This window comes from Mycteria americana, chromosome 9, assembly GCF_035582795.1.
Source record: "Mycteria americana isolate JAX WOST 10 ecotype Jacksonville Zoo and Gardens chromosome 9, USCA_MyAme_1.0, whole genome shotgun sequence".
NCBI lineage: Eukaryota > Metazoa > Chordata > Aves > Ciconiiformes > Ciconiidae > Mycteria > Mycteria americana.
The window spans coordinates 22,243,565-22,260,796 of NC_134373.1; the positions used below are offsets into that span (position 1 = coordinate 22,243,565).

A 17,232-nucleotide genomic window follows, 5' to 3' on the forward strand; every position below is an offset into this window, starting at 1 on the left:
ATAGTTATTGTTTTATTCATTTGCTTTGCACAAATAGGTTTTGGGTTATTGGAATTAACTTTTCACAGAGCTACGGTCTCTGGATTTTACAGTCTAGGGGGGAGGGCAGTCACTGGTGAGAAGTGTGGATATGCAAGTTTGCCCAGCGTGCATTCCAGCTTCATACCTATTACACATACCAATGTTCATTTGGTATGTCTCATACTTTTTAATATTGCGTGTGTTCACATTTTAAAATTCCCCAGCATGGGAACTCTGTGGAAAACAGCCTATGATGACCATGTGACAACCATCCTGGACTCCTCTATACCTGAGCACAAATTGGCATCCTGCTCTGTGAAATCCAGAAGGTAATTAATTAAGAAGGTAACCCACTGACAAGGATAGGCAGTGTAAAATCTGTCAAGGGGCAGGACTAGCATCCTGCAGAATAGGGCACAAAGAGGACCAAAAACCCAGCATAAATTAGGGAAATAGCAACCCTCCACCCACACTAGCAGAGCCAGGACTAACAGTGTGGAGCGGGAATGCCTCCACACAAGCTCCCAGCCTCTGTCCATCACAGTATGATGAGCTACCGACTCACGCGGCAATTTGCCCATCCAGCACAGTTACACATTTGGTTGCCTTCCACTCACCTTCTGTACCACAGGAGACTGTGTCACCAGCTTTTAGCTCTTCTAAAGCAGCACAGACCTCCTGTCGTCTTCTTCTGAGAACCACTGTGTTTCTTGTACAGAGGGACCTTTACAGACTTAAAGGCAGCACATCAACAAATTCTTGCTATTTTTCACATCATCCTGAGCCATTTTCTGTACCCGGTGGCTCTCCCTTGTGCTATGTAAGTTGAGGGGTGTATGTGGAATAGGAAGCAAAAGACATTAGACATACAACTGGACAAATTCCCACATAATGAAATCTCTTCATAAATCTCTTCAATAAACAAGAATTTAAATGCCATATTAAATGCACTACAAGATTCTCTCAATATATTATCATGGAAATATATTAACAACTACCGTAATTAGTTCTTTAAATACAATGCAAATCCCCAGGTTTACTTCTCTTCCAGAGGCAAAACTTCAACTGATGTCTATGGAGATTCCTATATAACCAGTATTTGTGTTATGAGAACTGTTGCCTCAATTTTCTGCTGAAGTTGTAAGAATGTTTTCATGCATCCCATTTATAAGTACTTCCTCATCATCTTTTAATGCTGTTCCAGAGCCTGCCTGACAATGGTATTTTGCAGGCTTTACTTTGGTGAGTCTATGAAAGCAATTCCAGCTCAGTGCATTGCTACACACAGATAGCTTCTTGTTTTTTAAAAAAAAGCAAAATCCTTTACCCCTCTTCCTTTTAACAGTAGTGAAAAAACATACAATTCTATCATAAATAAGCAAGCAGATTTGGTCTACTCTAATGGTAGAGGTCTGAAAGATGCAGCTTCCTTGGCAAAATCAAGAGCTGCAGCTTTTTCTCAGGAGAACCACTGTACAAGTGACCCTCTTCTGTCACTTCCAAAAGTGGTTAGTGGGTGGTGCTTTGCTGACTGACAGTTTAGCCCAAAACAACTGAATGAACATCTACTTTTAAGAAACTCTGACCACCTAGACTGAAAAAAGACAGCTTTTCCAAAGTGGGTCCAGCTGGATATTCAGAAATTATTAACATGCAAACTTTTACTTCTGAAATCCTAGCAAAATGTCTTTTTTTTAATAAAAATATTTTAATTTGTATAGAGACAACTTGTCCTTCTAACACTTACTGTTACAAACAGTTCCGTACAAGAAATAACATAAAATACTGCAGGGATGAACTCAACAAAGACATACTTGGATCTGCTCTAAAGATGCTGGAGTCTGCAGTGAGGATAACAAACTTTGAGCTAAAACAAAGGAAAACATTGTTTGCATTTCATAGAAAAGAGAAGAAAACCGACACTACATTCCTAATACTTATGTTTATTATGAAAGTGTCTCCAAATCAAAATAGCCCACAATACTGATTGGTTCCAGAGATTTTATGAGTAATTATTTTCCATATTAAAAAAAACCAAAACCAAGAGTTAAACACAAAATAACTCCCAAAGTTCTACACAACAGCTATACATGAAAGGACTTGTAGCTAGTACATCACTGTCTGGGACAGTGGAGTTCCTACACATCACTGCATTTCTGAAAGAGTTGCTCAAGCACAGAATTGTCATGAAAACACAGGTGAAATAGTGTCATCTGCCTCACCCTGACTTGCAACAGGTAGTCAACATGCACAGTACAGTATGAGAGCTCGTGTATAAAAGTTATAATCCCGGGACTGCAAGAAGCTGAAGCTCAACAGAAGCCAGAAAATGTGTTTTGTTGCACAGATAATTTTAGGTCATGTAAGACAATCATTTTGGTCTTTTGTCTGACATGTGTGATCATTCACACGGCTCACACATCATTTCATAGCATTTCCTCCAGTTTTTTAATTGAAAGAAATTTCAAAGACTGAGAATTCACACTGAAACACTGTGTTTTCATTGCAACTACAATCAGAAATCTTTACAATTTAAAGGCTATACATGTACGCCACTTTTCCAAACTTCCACTAGTGCTTTCTAAAAAGAAAAGAAAAAAAGAGTAAGGTTGTCTTACTGAAGTTCCCATTAGGTCCCCATTCCAAATCAAAACCAGTCAAAACAAGTAATACAAACGGGTTTTGCTTTATGGTTTAAAGGCAACCGTAGTTTGCAGAACACTGAAGTTAGGCCTAATAGGGTCTACATTACAGGAAGGGTAAAAAGTATTCAATAGCTCCTCTCGCACAAGTGTCACAAGAAGTAGACAATAGGAGACGTACAAAAATGAGTTGTAGCAAAGAGATTAAAAAAATACCAAAGCATCAACTGTAGAAAACCAATGGTAGCCCATATTTCTCTGAGAATACAGAAGGCTGCAGTAATGAGAAGATGAATAAAATGGGCATTAGGCTTCCTACTAGAATACTCTGTGTAAAACACATGTGGTGTCTAAACTAACCCGTGTTGAACATCATTGACATTTGCTGCAGGGTAACAGCTTTTGCCGTCGTGTCCCATTCAGAACCAGAAAGTGATTTTCACTCAAAACAGATACAGATTTAAGACAAGAATCGCTTCACTGTAAGCAAAGCTTTAGTGCATGTACTTGGGTCTCAGAAAAAGGATTTGGCATTGGCAATCACACAGAACAGTCACAGGCTGAAACAGGAGCATCTGAAGCTGTGACACCTGTTCCAGTTCTGCTGGAATCATTAAATAAATAACACATACAAAAAACTACAAAATGGCAACAAGGAAACAGCATGGGACACTTTGGTATTTTAGAACTAGCGTTATTTAACATTGATCAAGATCCAAAAGATTCCAACATCCACCCTTGTTGTTTGATCAGATATTTCTACCATCTTCTGCAATGTTTGTTTTTAGTTTTTTATGAAAAAATCCCAACCGTATATTTTTCTTTTGGTACAAAATATGCCAATATGGAAAACAGTAAACAAAAGGAGACCTGAATCTTATTTTACTATATTTTGGGCTGGCTAGGGAGAGAAGACAAATTCTTGCTATTTACTAATAAACTCTACATATCATTTCCTCATTTTTCTACTTAATCTCAACCACTGTGTTGTGTACTGTACTATAAAAAGGGAGCATAGAAGTTGAAGACAAATAGGTTATAGAGTACAAACTCTCATTTCTAAAATGACTAAAATGACAATTCTATGAAAGGTACGAATATACAGAACCTTTTAAGATCTCGCATTTATCAAGAGCCATGTGAATAATTTAAATCCATTTTTCAGAACATGTGTGATTATCCTCCGAATATTTGATGGCCTCCAAAAGCACCTTGCAAAGCTCTTCAGCAGAGAAACAAACAAATTCAAATGAAAAAGGAAACAGTTGCATGACATTCTCTGCAGAATGGAAGATGAAGCCAAAGTTTTGACACCCATTGGTTAAAGCAATGAATCAAAACACATTGCCAAGTATGATCACTAAAACACTTGGTCCTTCCCACTAAAGACAGAAAAAATTGTGTGAATTTTTAATTTCCATTAAAAAATTGTAGCTTGAAAGTTTAGTGATTGTTCAGCAAAGTTTAGTAAGTTCTCAACGCTTCCTTAGTCTTATCCCATTTCTGCAAATGCGGTATTTGAATCTCTCATCTCACCTATTTTCCAGACATATCTGTATTAAGTTTATTCTAGGCTGCTAAGAATGGACTCCAAAAAGCCAGGTTTATACGAAATAAGTAAGTCACTGGGCATCAGCTGAACCACGGTAACTGTGTACCTGCTTTAGCGCATCATAGATGCAACTGAATTTAAACCTCAAAGGAAGAGTTTCAATCCAAGTTGCATTATTTAACAGTGGGGGTACGCTAAGAGCATACATAGCCAGTGATGGTGAATCATGTCAAGGGTTGTAGCCTTGACTGTACATCTGAATCAACACTATACAGCACAGCTGGGGAGGACCAATAGAGACCAAAGGTCTCCTGCCTCTTCCACAGAGATTGTATTGTACGACAGTATTGTAATGTTGTTGATATCAGGACAGAGAGCAGTTCCCAAAACCAATCTACGCTGATAGGTCAGAGCAACGTTCTGTCCCCAGGTAAGACAAAATATTTTGCCAGAATGCGATTTTTATAACCATCTTTGCAGAAGGGAAATTGTCCAGTGGAGGTAGTAATCAACACCATGAAAGAGGCATGTTTTAAACTGTTATTCTCAATGACCATCTTAGCGGGTCAGATTCCAGAAATTATAATGTTCATTCAATATATCCCAGGACGGTTTTGTTTTAAAATCTTAGTATCATCTTGACGGTAATTATTAAACAACTGCCACTTCAAATACTGTGGATTGGTGTATTTTCACATGTATAACCTGCCCTGCAGATAACTGTATGAAATCAGAGGCACAGGACACAGATGAGAAAAATGAGAGGCAGAGAAGCTTTTGGGGGAGAAGGAGATTTAAATAAGACTCCCTTGCTCCCTCAGATATAGTCATGGACATATAAGCTAGGCAGCTGCTGAATTACAAGGTTACCTGGCTTTTTCAAAAGATGCTCTGTGGATAGTAAAACTGACAGCTCTTCTACAATTTATGATTTTTCAGTTTTCTTACCTTTATGGTCTACTAAGTGGAGGTACTATATTCATTCATGCCATTCTGCCCTTACTTTTAGCGTATTTTTTGCTAACACACAAGGATCCCTATGGATAATAAAGGTTTCAGAAGTTTTCAAGACTGACCAGTAGAATAGGACAAATCTCAGTTTTTCAAAAGAAAGAAGTGGCAACACAACTTTCTTCAATGGAGTCTGTATAAAATAGAGCCTTTAAACATGTTTTATGGCATCAGAAACCATCTATATTTTGCTATTTGCATAGGTGGAAGGAATCAGAAATATTTCCTGGCTTAGAGTTCCAGCTGAACATGGCACTCCAATCCCTTTGTATATAGAAGACACACTTACATTTTTTTCCTGGTTTGTTCCTTCCTTTTTTGTTTCCCGTTTTCTTTTTTCTTTTTTTTTTTTTTTTTAATATACGTAAGTCTTTGGTCTATAAGCACATTGGTTCTGTGTGCACATACACAATACTGTTGAACAGTAGGTTGCATAGAGTCTGTTACCCAAGAACCTCGCCTACTTTTGGCACTGCTGTCACATATCACAGAAAAATGTCCTGCAAGATCCTTAGCATCCTACATCAAACTTTGATCTAGAGACTGGAAGAAGTGTGTATATAATGTTTAAAAAGATGTTTATTTTGGGTGTTACTTTGTCTTCTTTGGGACACAGTTTGTAAATCTTGGATGAAAAAGGAGAGCAAAATTATTTTATAAACACCCTTAATTTTATTTCTAAAGGTGATGAAATACTGCTGAGTGTTCAAAGTTTGCTGTGAATTATGTTAAGTGAATTTTGCTCAAGTTTTCATGCATTTAAAATAAACGAGTGCTAGTAATGTATGACATTCTGCTTATCTCTCTTCAGCCTACTAAGAAAGTGGCAGTAATTCTAAGAATGATACCTAGACTGAACTGTGTCCGAGGAAGCAATGAACTTTTCATCTGCTGTTTTTTCCATTACACCCCTGCTCTCATCCATCCGAGCATGCAAGAACAGCTTCAGGCGTGAGGTCTGGATTCACAATGGTGCACTTGAACAAACACCTTTCAACATGGAATCTCTGCAAAAAGCTAGAATCTGTAGGGGTCAAAAATTGCAAGGCAAAAAAAAAAAGTGAGAATGAGTTTATCCTAACTGTTGACATCAATGCTTTTTAGGTATTTGCACAACTAATCAAGTCTACTTCTAATGCAATTAACCACCAAATTGAATTTTAAATTATGCTAAAACAATATCCCACAATTACCACAGTTTTTTTTTCCTGAATTGCTAATTGACCACATTACCTACTATTTAAAGTATCAATCCAGTGTTTTCAAAGTTTATGTTGGAGGAACAGCCACTGTGATTTGATAGGCAATTTCAAAACCAGCACTTTAAAACACAAAGGTAGCAAAAATATCTGAAGCAGATCTAGAATCTATAAAGCTAAGTTCTATCTTACTGTAAGTAACAAATCAAGCAACTATTACTTATAGCAGACTCAGCAAAAGCAACAGGGAGGGACAGAAGAGATCTGAGCATGACACTCTCCACCACTGAGAATCCCAAGAGAGAAAGTTTGAGAATGGATATTCCCTTTTGTCCAGAAGTTCCCAAAAGAATACAAAATAAATAATATTTCAAAGACAGTACAAGTGAAAATAGTGCTCCCATTGTGTCAGTTACATACACATACAGCATGCCTACGTATACAGAATGGTGTGTTGTCTTCATTCACAAACAGGAAATATGGCAGTGCACTATCAGAATGCTTTGATACTCCTAATATTTTCTGATGCTGAGATATATGAAGAAACCGCATTCACAACTTGTAATTTACTTCCAGTAGCAAACAGTTCATTCTGTTCATGTCTCATGGTTGAACTCAAGGATTAATGCTCCTCTGAGGAAGTGCCACCAGTAAGATACCCGTTTGTCCCATTGGCACCGCCGGTCCCATTAGTGGTGATAGTGCTGTGCGGGGTCTTTGAACGAGGTACTGTTTCTTCCTCATCTGAGCTTGACTCAATGTCACTTCGGTCATCCTTTGCTACCTGTAGAATTTGAAAAAGAAGCAAGCAGTAGGTGATTGTAAGGAAACAACTGAACTTTTTGGTTCAAGTCAGAATCAGAGAATTCAAACATTTTTCAATTTGAGCTTTGAAGGCTATCTCAGCTCTGGCACACTTCTCTGCCTTTGCCTGCCTGGACTCACTTCAAACACAGATGCCTGTGCACACATATGCCACATGCAAAGGCAGGGTGAGAACTTTGCACTGGTGCATTGAAGGTAGTATGTCAAAGTGAGGGCACAGTGCTCAAAGCAAAGGGTTGTACACACACTAAAGGAACCAACAATCCAAGCTCCCAAATTCAACCGAGCCTCCGTCCTTCTGCCCTCCTACTACAACTTTATTTCCTGTGCTTCCTTTGGGGTGCTTCTCCATGACCTGATAATTCAATAACAATTCAACATATTCAACCCAATTTCCTCCCCCTCACCTCCCAACTTATTCTCTAGAGGCCACATGCCTCCAGGGAACAGTAGTATGGGCTGGCAGTAGGAGACAGGAGTACTGGCCAAAACATAACTCACCGCACTAGGTAATGCCAGTCTCTGACTTCAGGCAAGTGGTGAGAATGGGGCTTGGAAACCATGGACATAGTCCACTTCAGTCCCTATCACAGGAACCACAAACGTACTTGAGCAGTTCAACTGGCTGCCCCACCATGTCACTGGAAAGCCGTTTCAGAAACAGACTGACCTTAATTGCTAGGGATTTCCTGCTAATTTCCAGCTGACTTCCTTCCTGCTGGTTTATACCCATTTACTGGGTGAACGCTGTTCCTTAGGTTAAGGAGTCCGCTCTCCTCCTTTGTAGAGCTCTTTGAAGGTCATAGAGAAAGATCACTAAATTTGAGAGCTGAGTCCCTTCAGAATCCCTGAGGTGACTTTGCTTCACCCCATTCAGTCAGGTGCACTCAAAACAAGTAAAAACATGAGGAAACCAACAACAGGCAGGTTAAGGAGAGGAAACAAGGGCAACAGAAAACAAAATCCTGCAAAGGAAAAGCCCTGCCTGCCACGTTTTTAATGGGATGTTTTTCCCAGAGAGGTAACAATGGCACTGCCAACGTGAAGATCATAAGATAACTCAGGTCAGAAGAGACCTCAGGAAGTCTATGCTCAACCTCCTGCTCAAAGTAGGGTCAGCTGTGCAGTCAGGGAAAGTCACACAGAGCTCTACCCAGTCTGATCTTGAAAATCTGCAAAACTGGTAAGAGTGCATCAGATGAAGCAAAAAAAAGCATCGATGGAAGAGGTCTGAAGTCTAAGCTGCATGCAGCTTTAAAGATGCAGCTTTCCATGCCTGCTTCTACCCCTGTTTGTATTGCTGAGCTTTCTAATTCTTTCAGAATCTATCCATGCTGTGCTGGTTGCCACATCGGGCAATTACAATTGACTTTACTATAGTGAATGGACATAAAGGGGGAAAAAACACATGGTGAGTCTTTTTCACAAAGAAATCAAAACAATTAAAGAACAGGGCCACTGCATGTAATTTTTTGCTTACAGTAATCCTCCTCTACTCCAGAAAGCCCTCACGACAGTTCTGGTCTCCAGTTCTTGCCTCAGAAACGGCCATTTGCCTTTGGGGCTCCCAATGTTGCTACCATCCTTGCAATATCCTAACACCTGAGTGACACTACTCTGCTTGGGAACAGAGAAAAAAGAAACACAGTTCCCATATACCTCCTAATAAGTAAAGTTTTTAATGTCAATGTCTAGCAAGCCTGCAATTCTGACACCCGTGAAACTGGACTTCAGCTGAGGTCAGAAATTTGATTCCATACTTACACAGCTTTAATTAACAGATTACTTCAGTCTCTTTTATATAAAGGGCTATACTAAAGCTGTTGGGGATACAGAAATACACTTAGAATTATCCTCTTATCAGACAGAAGATAATGGGTCCAGCATAGGATACTGAGTGCCTGTGGTCGACGTGAGGGCAGACCAGATGATCGAAAAATTCTGTGTCACCTTAAATTCTCTTAATATATTAGATTCACTGCCAATTCTTCTGCTAGGGTCCGTCCCCGAAGCCAAACAATCAAAAGAAGACTCTATGCTGCAGCCACTTCTATTAAACATGTGATCCGCTCTCTTTATTTTTAAAATGCAGCAACATACCACGGTCTTTGCACTTAAAACCTGATATGAATGCAACACATCTTGCAGTACTTAGTCCTCTTTGTTTATCCCCAAAAGAACCCACTGGAGTCATTTCTACAGAAGGAGTCTAGAAAATATATAGGTTTATAAAACTCCTAAGCATAACAGTGAGTAAGAAATACATGATCAGGGTTAGTTACAAATTTAACGATAAATTGCTTTATCAGCTGAGCTGTTCCAAAGGTGGATACTAGTAATACAAAAATAAAACAATAATTAAGGATGAAGATCTACTGTAAGATATCTGTAATGTGTTGTGAAAACACTGCTTATTTTACTGCAGAAATGGAAAGAATGGGGTTGCAAGGGAGGAAGTAAGTTAAGATCTGAAGGAAGAAGAATCCTCTGTGTATATGTCATACATATGCATCTTTAGCCCTGTCACTGTCTTACCCCGAGTGTCTAACTTTGCTCTCGTACAATCTAAATTTTCTCCTGTGCAATTGTTTGAACTGCATGGCAGAGGACTTACGCTCTCAAGTATGCTTCCTGAATGGTGACAGAGCAGCTGCTTATCCTGCTGATGTATATGTGTAAAAAAGGTTGTAACATAATAGCACCCAGATACTACAGACAGAAGTGGGCTTGAATGGTATCAGGCAATGCATAGGCAAGAAGTAAAAACGCCCTTTAAAGATAGCCTTCATGTAAATACATAAACACAAACAACGGATAAAAATACCAAGCAGAAACTACAAATTAAAAGAAAAACACAAATACCAGTATTGCACAGAACAAATCTTTTGCATAGTATATTTAAAGAAACTTACATGCAAGGGGTTCCACTTCCCAGCCTTCCAGCACAGCACAAGGGAAAGGATAAACAAGCAGCATAAGAAAGAGTATGAAGCACTCTTTTGAAGTCACTGGTGTAATTCAGACAGGACAGCTGAGGCTACTAATCGCCAAAAGCAGAGGAGATTGAAGTGTGGCTTCCAGGCAAAATACAGTTCATGAATGCACTGTCTTTCATACAGAGCGAGTGGCAGATTCTGGGCTCCGTCCAGTGCAAGGCTGAGCTCTCCAGTACATTCATAGAAAGCAGTTTTCTGCAGAACAATTCCCTTCACTTCAGGGGCGGTCATACGTCTAAAACATCTACTCATGCGCTCTACTCTTTAAGGGCAAAATGCCCTGCACTTTACATGATCTGTAAGCGCTAGTTCTATCATCTAAATGTGAGCGCTGTATCTGCACAGCAAGTGTAATGGGGCTAGCATTTCTGTGAATTATATCTTCCTGTCAAATATAACAATGGCAGAAAGACACTAAATTTTATCCCAAATGGTCTTGCTGTGGGAATCCTAGAAAGAAAGTACATAGCTCTTCACAGAACCTCATTAATACCAAAACCCAAAAGAGGCTGTGATTTGTAACTTCGCCACTAGCAAAGGCAGCAGAATTTCAATTTGTATTATTGTTACTATCACTACCAGTTGGGAAATGAACACTTTGCTAACAACTACTATAAAGAAGAAAAAACAGAACTGGCAGCCCCAAGAAAGCAGTTTTTTTTTTTTTTTTTTTTTTTTTTTTTTTTTAATCCAATTTCCCTAATGTAGTTTGGTTCAGTGTACCAGATTATAAAAAAGAAGTGTGGAAGCACATATAAATACAATCACTACCAAGAGTATATTAACTAATCTGACATTTGTTAGAAGGAGTGGAAAAAAGTTTCCATGAAAGGAAAGAAGAGTTTATATAAAACGACGTGTGTCTTCAGTAACGTTATGGATTAGAAAGAAAAAGTAACCGAAAAGTCAGTGACGCTGTGTTGATACTGAAAAAGTTAAAATCCTGAACATGAAACAGAACCATGCCATCTTACCTTGCCCTTTGAAATAGCTTTGTAGGCTGCCTTTATGATTAGGTAAGACCAAAAACAGTGAAGAATTTGAAGAATCACAAGCAGCATGTTGAAGACCCACAAGGCAGGAAAATTGCCCAGAGCTTCATACAGTTCAAACAATGTTGTGTTTAATATCCTAGAAGAGAAAGGGATAGAAAAATAGTAACACTTTCCTTAAGCCAACAATCTAAAAGAACCCTTTTTTAACTCAGGATGACAAGTGCTTGATTAGATGGGATCCACATGGATAGTTGGTTCTCAGAGTAATAGTGACCTGGAACTGAATCACACAGGTGTCTCCAGAGAGATACAACATCAAAATGTTGCTTTCAGTGTTTAACTTCATTTTCCAAACATCACACATAGAAAACAAAGATCCTCAGTGTGCATTTGTTCTCTTCTTTTATAAAGCTGGCAGGTGTTGGTTGTCTCAAGTAACTCCTTCCCTGATTAATAACAAAGATTACTTTATTCCATTTTTTTAAATAAAGCTCTTCCATCTCAACTGCCTCCAGTAGGGGTTTGGTGCCCCCATATTAGCACAGGGTAAGAGCATGTATGAGGACTGTTATACTACAGTGCAACCCACATGCAGCACCATGTTCTTCAAACCATGTTCTCAGGCTGTGACAGTGAGCTGCAAGCTCTCCCATGTTACACGAGACAAACCTGTACCAAGAGCTGGGCAATGCTCCCTAGGTACTCCCATCTGAAGCCCTCTCCCCCAAACCCAATCTCAAAGCTGATGGGTTTGTTTCAGTGTAGACAGGTATGGATGTCTTTGCCCTCTTGGTATCAGCAACGCGAGTGATGTGCTATGTGGAACTGAAAACAGTCTGAGACCGTTCAATTAAAGTGAGACTTCAGTGGCATGTGAAACAATGGCACATGCGTGGCAGGATTCAGCCTCTTACAGTGTTTTCTAAGAATGTGGATGGGGGTGCTTTGGCTGAGTGTCCCAACAGAAACTCTTGTTTAGTGGAAACCTCAGCACCAACAGGAATCCAAAGTCAAAATAATCAACCAGTCAAGGGGCTTAACCCTGGGTCTTGAACATCCTGGGTGCCTGCACTAACCACTAAGGTACTGGGTAGCTCTAGGGGCCACTTTTTGTACAAAATCCAATTTGCACACCACTTACGTACAAGCAAGAGTGAGGTTTAGCAGTTACACAAAGGACAGGTGGACAATGGGGATACTTGGGGGTGGCAAGGGGTGGGACACCTTATTGTGGCCTTTCAATACTTAAAGGGGGCTTATAAGAAAGATGGGGACAGACTTTTTTGTAGGGCCTGTTGCAATAGGACAAGGGGTAATGGTTTTAAACTAAAAGAGGGTAGATTTAGACAAGATATAAGGAAGAAATTTTTTACGATGAGGGTGGTGAAACACTGGAAGAGGTTGCCCACAGAGGTGGTAGATGCCCCATCCTTGGAAACATTCAAGGTCAGGCTGAATCAGAGCAACCCGATCTAGTTGAAGATGTCCCTGCTCATTGGGGGAGGTGGGGGGGTGGGGTTGCAGGTCCCTTCCAACCCAAACCATTCTATGATTCTATGAAATTCGGGCAGTTCTAGGCATTTGAACCAAGTTTTTGAGAATCAACATTTCAGATGCAAGCAGTAACAGTGATGTTATAATATGACTTCTGAAGCTTTGTGAATACAGCACTGATTATTCTGCCCAAATACTCCACCATAGCAGACGATTTCAATCTGGATCTCAGCAAACAGCTCGAGAGCAGAGAGTGGACAACAGACAGTAGAAACAATGGCATTTTTGGAAACAAATAATGATCTATGAATGCCTGTTAATTAGGGGGAGAAAAAGAAGGCAATATAAGGATTTGTCAACCTCCATCCATTTTCCCTGCTGGTGTAAAAATGCATTAAAAAGTCCATTGGCTTTATGTTCTTTTCCTTTTTGTAAATTAACTATCACCCGCTAGCCACTAGATGGCACATTTAATCAAGCAAACGACTGCACAGCTCTTGGGCTGCACCAGCTTTGTCTGAAGGCAGGAGATGTCACTGGGGTCCTCTAAGGGCTTCAGAACAGCACAACTCATTTGAAAAATTAGAGACACTGGGCTCAGCTTCCTAATAAGCAATCCCATTTGCCACAATCCTTTCCAACAACATAAAAATCAGCTCAAGTAGTATTAATAAGAAGTATGTACAGACAGCAAACCCAGAATACAACATTTAGTAGTAATGATTTATGTGTATAAACAGCATTGGTCAAAAATCAACCAGTAATTTCTAATACACTGGCCTTAATACTGTAGGGCATTTAATAATAAATTTTCTACTTTTTAATTTTTGCCTTCTTACACTAAACTGCACGTTTGCTTCATAATTTATTGAAAAGTGGATGTTTTATAACCTTACTATACAGCTCTGTTTTTACACTGTCTTCTGTTTATGGAGTGAACATCAGAAAAAGAAACTGTTTTCCAGTTTGCAAAACCCCCATCACATTATTGCTTCTGTCAGCTAAAACTCTTCAGTCCAGCTTTGTGTAATTTGTTCTGCCAATGGTAGCTCTACAGGGCACAGCAATACCCCACTTTATAATTCAAGGGGACGCTCTCATGCATGTCAAAACACAGCTGTAGTCAGCACAGTTTTACTTCACCAGTACTTATTTCAGTTCTAACCACTATATCAAATTCAAACTTGAAATCAACAACTCCTGTATGTAAAGCTACCATTGTCCAACTGTCGCCTTTTATGTCTAAAATTTTATATGCTCCAGAATTTTAAATGCAGTTTCTACAGGTTTCTGTTTATATTTTCATTCACCGAACCAAATTCACCTCTGGGGATTTCCATAGGAGTCAAGGCAAAAAAGCAGCATTAGAGATGCAGATGGTCCATTCTTGCAGAAGTCCAAAATATCAGGAAGAAAGGAAGGCCAAAAAGAGTGCTTCTAGTTCCAAAGAGTGCTTCTAGTTCCTAGTTACGGCTAGTAAGAAACTCAGGAGCGCAGGTTATTTTTTTTTCTCTTCTCTCCTTCCAGTGGTGGGCAGTGACACCAGAAGGAACAGAGATGCCCAATCTATTAATGCATGGCTCCGTGGCTGGTGTCATCGCCACGGATTTGGTTTTTTTGACAACGGAATGGCCTACGCCGCACCGGGTTTGCTGGCATCCGATGGGATTCATCTTTCTCAAAGGGGAAAGAGAATCTTTGCACAGGAACTTGCAGGGCTCATTGACAGAGCTTTAAACTAGACTCGAAGGGGGAGGGGGATAATATCAGGCTTGCCCGAGAGAAGCTGAGGGGCGACGTGCCATGGTTGGAGGGAGCGGCTGACAGCGAGGACAGTCGGCCTGAGTCCTCGAGATGCACGGGGTACGCTTGGGCACAGCCGAAGTCGAGCGGAGTTGAGCCAGGGGATACTGAGGCAACGGGAGCCAAGAGGGAAACACCAGTGAAATGCCTCAAAGCACGCAAGGGGTGTTCTTCTATGAAGGAGGCACGGACGACACCCCAGCTGAAGTGCCTCTACACCAATGCACGCAGCATGGGCAACAAGCAGGAGGAGTTGGAAGCCATTGTACGTCAGGAAAACTATGATATGGTGGCCATCACAGAAACATGGTGGGATGACTTGCACAACTGGAGTGCAGCGATGGATGGCTATAAACTCTTCAGGAGGGATAGGCGAGGCAGGAGAGGTGGTGGGGTAGCCCTATACGTCAGGGAGAGTCTGGATAGTTTAGAGCTCAATGATGGTGATGATAGGGTGGAGTGTCTGTGGGTCAGAATCAGGGGGAAGGCCAACAGGGCAGATATTGTGGTGGGAGTCTGTTACAGACCCCCCAGCCAGGATGAGGAGACAGATGAACTATTCTATAAGCAGCTGGGAGAAGCCTCACGATCGCTAGCCCTTGTTCTTGTGGGGGACTTCAACCTGCCAGATGTCTGCTGGAAATACAATACAGCAGAGAGGAAACAGTCCAGGAGGTTCCTGGAGCGTGTGGCAGATAACTTCCTGACGCAGCTGGTGAGTGAGCCAACGAGGGAAGGTGCCCCGCTGGACCTCTTGTTCACCAACAGAGAAGGACTGGTGAGTGATGTGATGGTTGGAGGCTGTCTTGGGCAGAGCGATCATGAAATGATAGAGTTTTTGATACGTGGAGAAGCGGCGAGGGGGGTCGGCAAAACTGCCACCTTAGACTTCCGGAGGGCGGACTTCAGCCTGTTTAGGAGACTGGTCGACAGAGTCCCCTGGGAGGCAGCTCTTATGGGCAAAGGGGTCCAGGAAGGCTGGACATTCTTTAAGGAGGAAGTCCTAAAGGCACAAGAGCGGGCTGTCCCCAGGTGCCAAAAGACGAGCCGGCGGGGAAGAAGACCGGCCTGGCTGACTAGAGAGCTCTGGCTCGAACTGAGGAGAAAGAGGAGAGTCTATGACCTCTGGAAGAAGGGGCGGGCAACTCAGGAGGACTACAGGGGTGTAGCGAGGCTGTGCAGGGAGAAAACTAGAAGGGCCAAAGCTGAGCTAGAGCTCAGTCTGGCTGCTGCTATAAAAGACAACAAAAAACACTTCTTCAAATACATTAGCAGCAAAAGGAGAGCTAAGGAGAATCTCCAGCCCCTAGTAGATGTGGGAGGAAACACAGTGACCAAGGATGAGGAAAAGGCTGAGGTACTTAATGCCTTCTTTGCCTCAGTCTTTATTAGCAGGGCCGAATGTTCTATGGGTACCCAGCCCCTGGAGTTGGAAGATAGGGATGGGGACCAGACTGGAGCCCCCATTATCCAGGGGGAAATGGTGAGTGACCTGCTGCACCACTTAGACACTCACAAGTCTATGGGGCCTGATGAGATCCACCCGAGAGTGTTGAAGGAGCTGGCAGATGTGCTCACCAAGCCCCTTTCCATCATTTACCAGCAGTCCTGGCTAACTGGGGAAGTCCCTGCTGACTGGAGATTAGCGAATGTGACACCCATCTTCAAGAAGGGCCGGAAGGAGGACCCGGGGAACTACAGGCCTGTCAGCCTGACCTCGGTGCCGGGGAAGCTGATGGAGCAGATCATCCTGAGTGCTATCACACGGCATGTAGAGAATAACCAGGGGATCAGGCCCAGCCAGCATGGGTTCAGGAAAGGCAGGTCCTGCTTGACCAACCTGATCTCCTTCTATGATAAGGTGACCCGCCTAGTGGATGAGGGGAAGTCTGTGGATGTTGTCTATCTAGACTTCAGTAAAGCCTTTGACACGGTTTCCCACGGCATTCTCCTGGAGAAACTGGCTGCTCATGGCTTGGACGGGTGTACTCTTCGCTGGGTAAAGAACTGGCTGGACGGCCGGGCCCAGAGAGTGGTGGTGAATGGAGTTTACTCCGGTTGGCGGCCGGTCACAAGCGGTGTTCCCCAGGGCTCGGTGTTGGGGCCAGTTCTGTTTAACATCTTTATCAATGATCTGGACGAAGGGATCGAGTGCACTCTCAGTAAGTTTGCAGACGACACCAAGTTGTGTGGGAGTGTTGATCTGCTGGAGGGTAGGCAGGCTCTGCAGAGGGACCTGGACAGGCTGGATCGATGGGCTGGGGTGAATTGTATGAGGTTTAACAAGGCCAAGTGCAAGGTCCTGCACTTGGGCCACAGCAACCCCATGCAACGCTACAGGCTTGGGGAAGAGTGGCTGGAAAGCTGCCTGGCAGAGAAGGACCTGGGGGTGTTGGTTGACAGCCGCCTGAATATGAGCCAGCAGTGTGCCCAGGCGGCCAAGAAGGCCAATGGCATCCTGGCCTGTATCAAAAATAGCGTGGCCAGCAGGACTAGGGAAGTGATTGTGCCCCTGTACTCGGCACTGGTGAGGCCGCACCTCGAATACTGTGTTCAGTTTTGGGCCCCCCACTACAAGAGGGATATTGAGGTACTGGAGCGCGTACAGAGAAGGGCAACGAAGCTGGTGAAGGGTCTGGAGCAGAAGTCTTATGAGGAGCGGCTGAGGGAGCTGGGACTGTTTAGCCTGGAGAA

At 42.0% G+C, this 17,232-nt stretch overlaps 1 protein-coding gene across 2 annotated transcripts in view; it reads right to left on the reverse strand.

Annotated features, from left to right (window-relative positions):
* Positions 1 to 4,901: 4,901 nt before the first annotated feature.
* The window catches only part of CERS6 (ceramide synthase 6), a 138,807-nt gene continuing 126,476 nt past the window's right edge, over positions 4,902 to 17,232 (reverse strand). For both annotated transcript variants that reach the window (XM_075511796.1, XM_075511797.1), the window contains 2 exons: positions 11,221 to 11,377; positions 4,902 to 7,209 (listed from right to left, as the gene is read on the reverse strand). In XM_075511796.1, the coding sequence (XP_075367911.1) occupies positions 7,048 to 7,209; positions 11,221 to 11,377 (319 nt within the window). In that variant the 3' untranslated portion in view covers positions 4,902 to 7,047. The remainder of the gene's footprint in view (positions 7,210 to 11,220; positions 11,378 to 17,232) is intronic.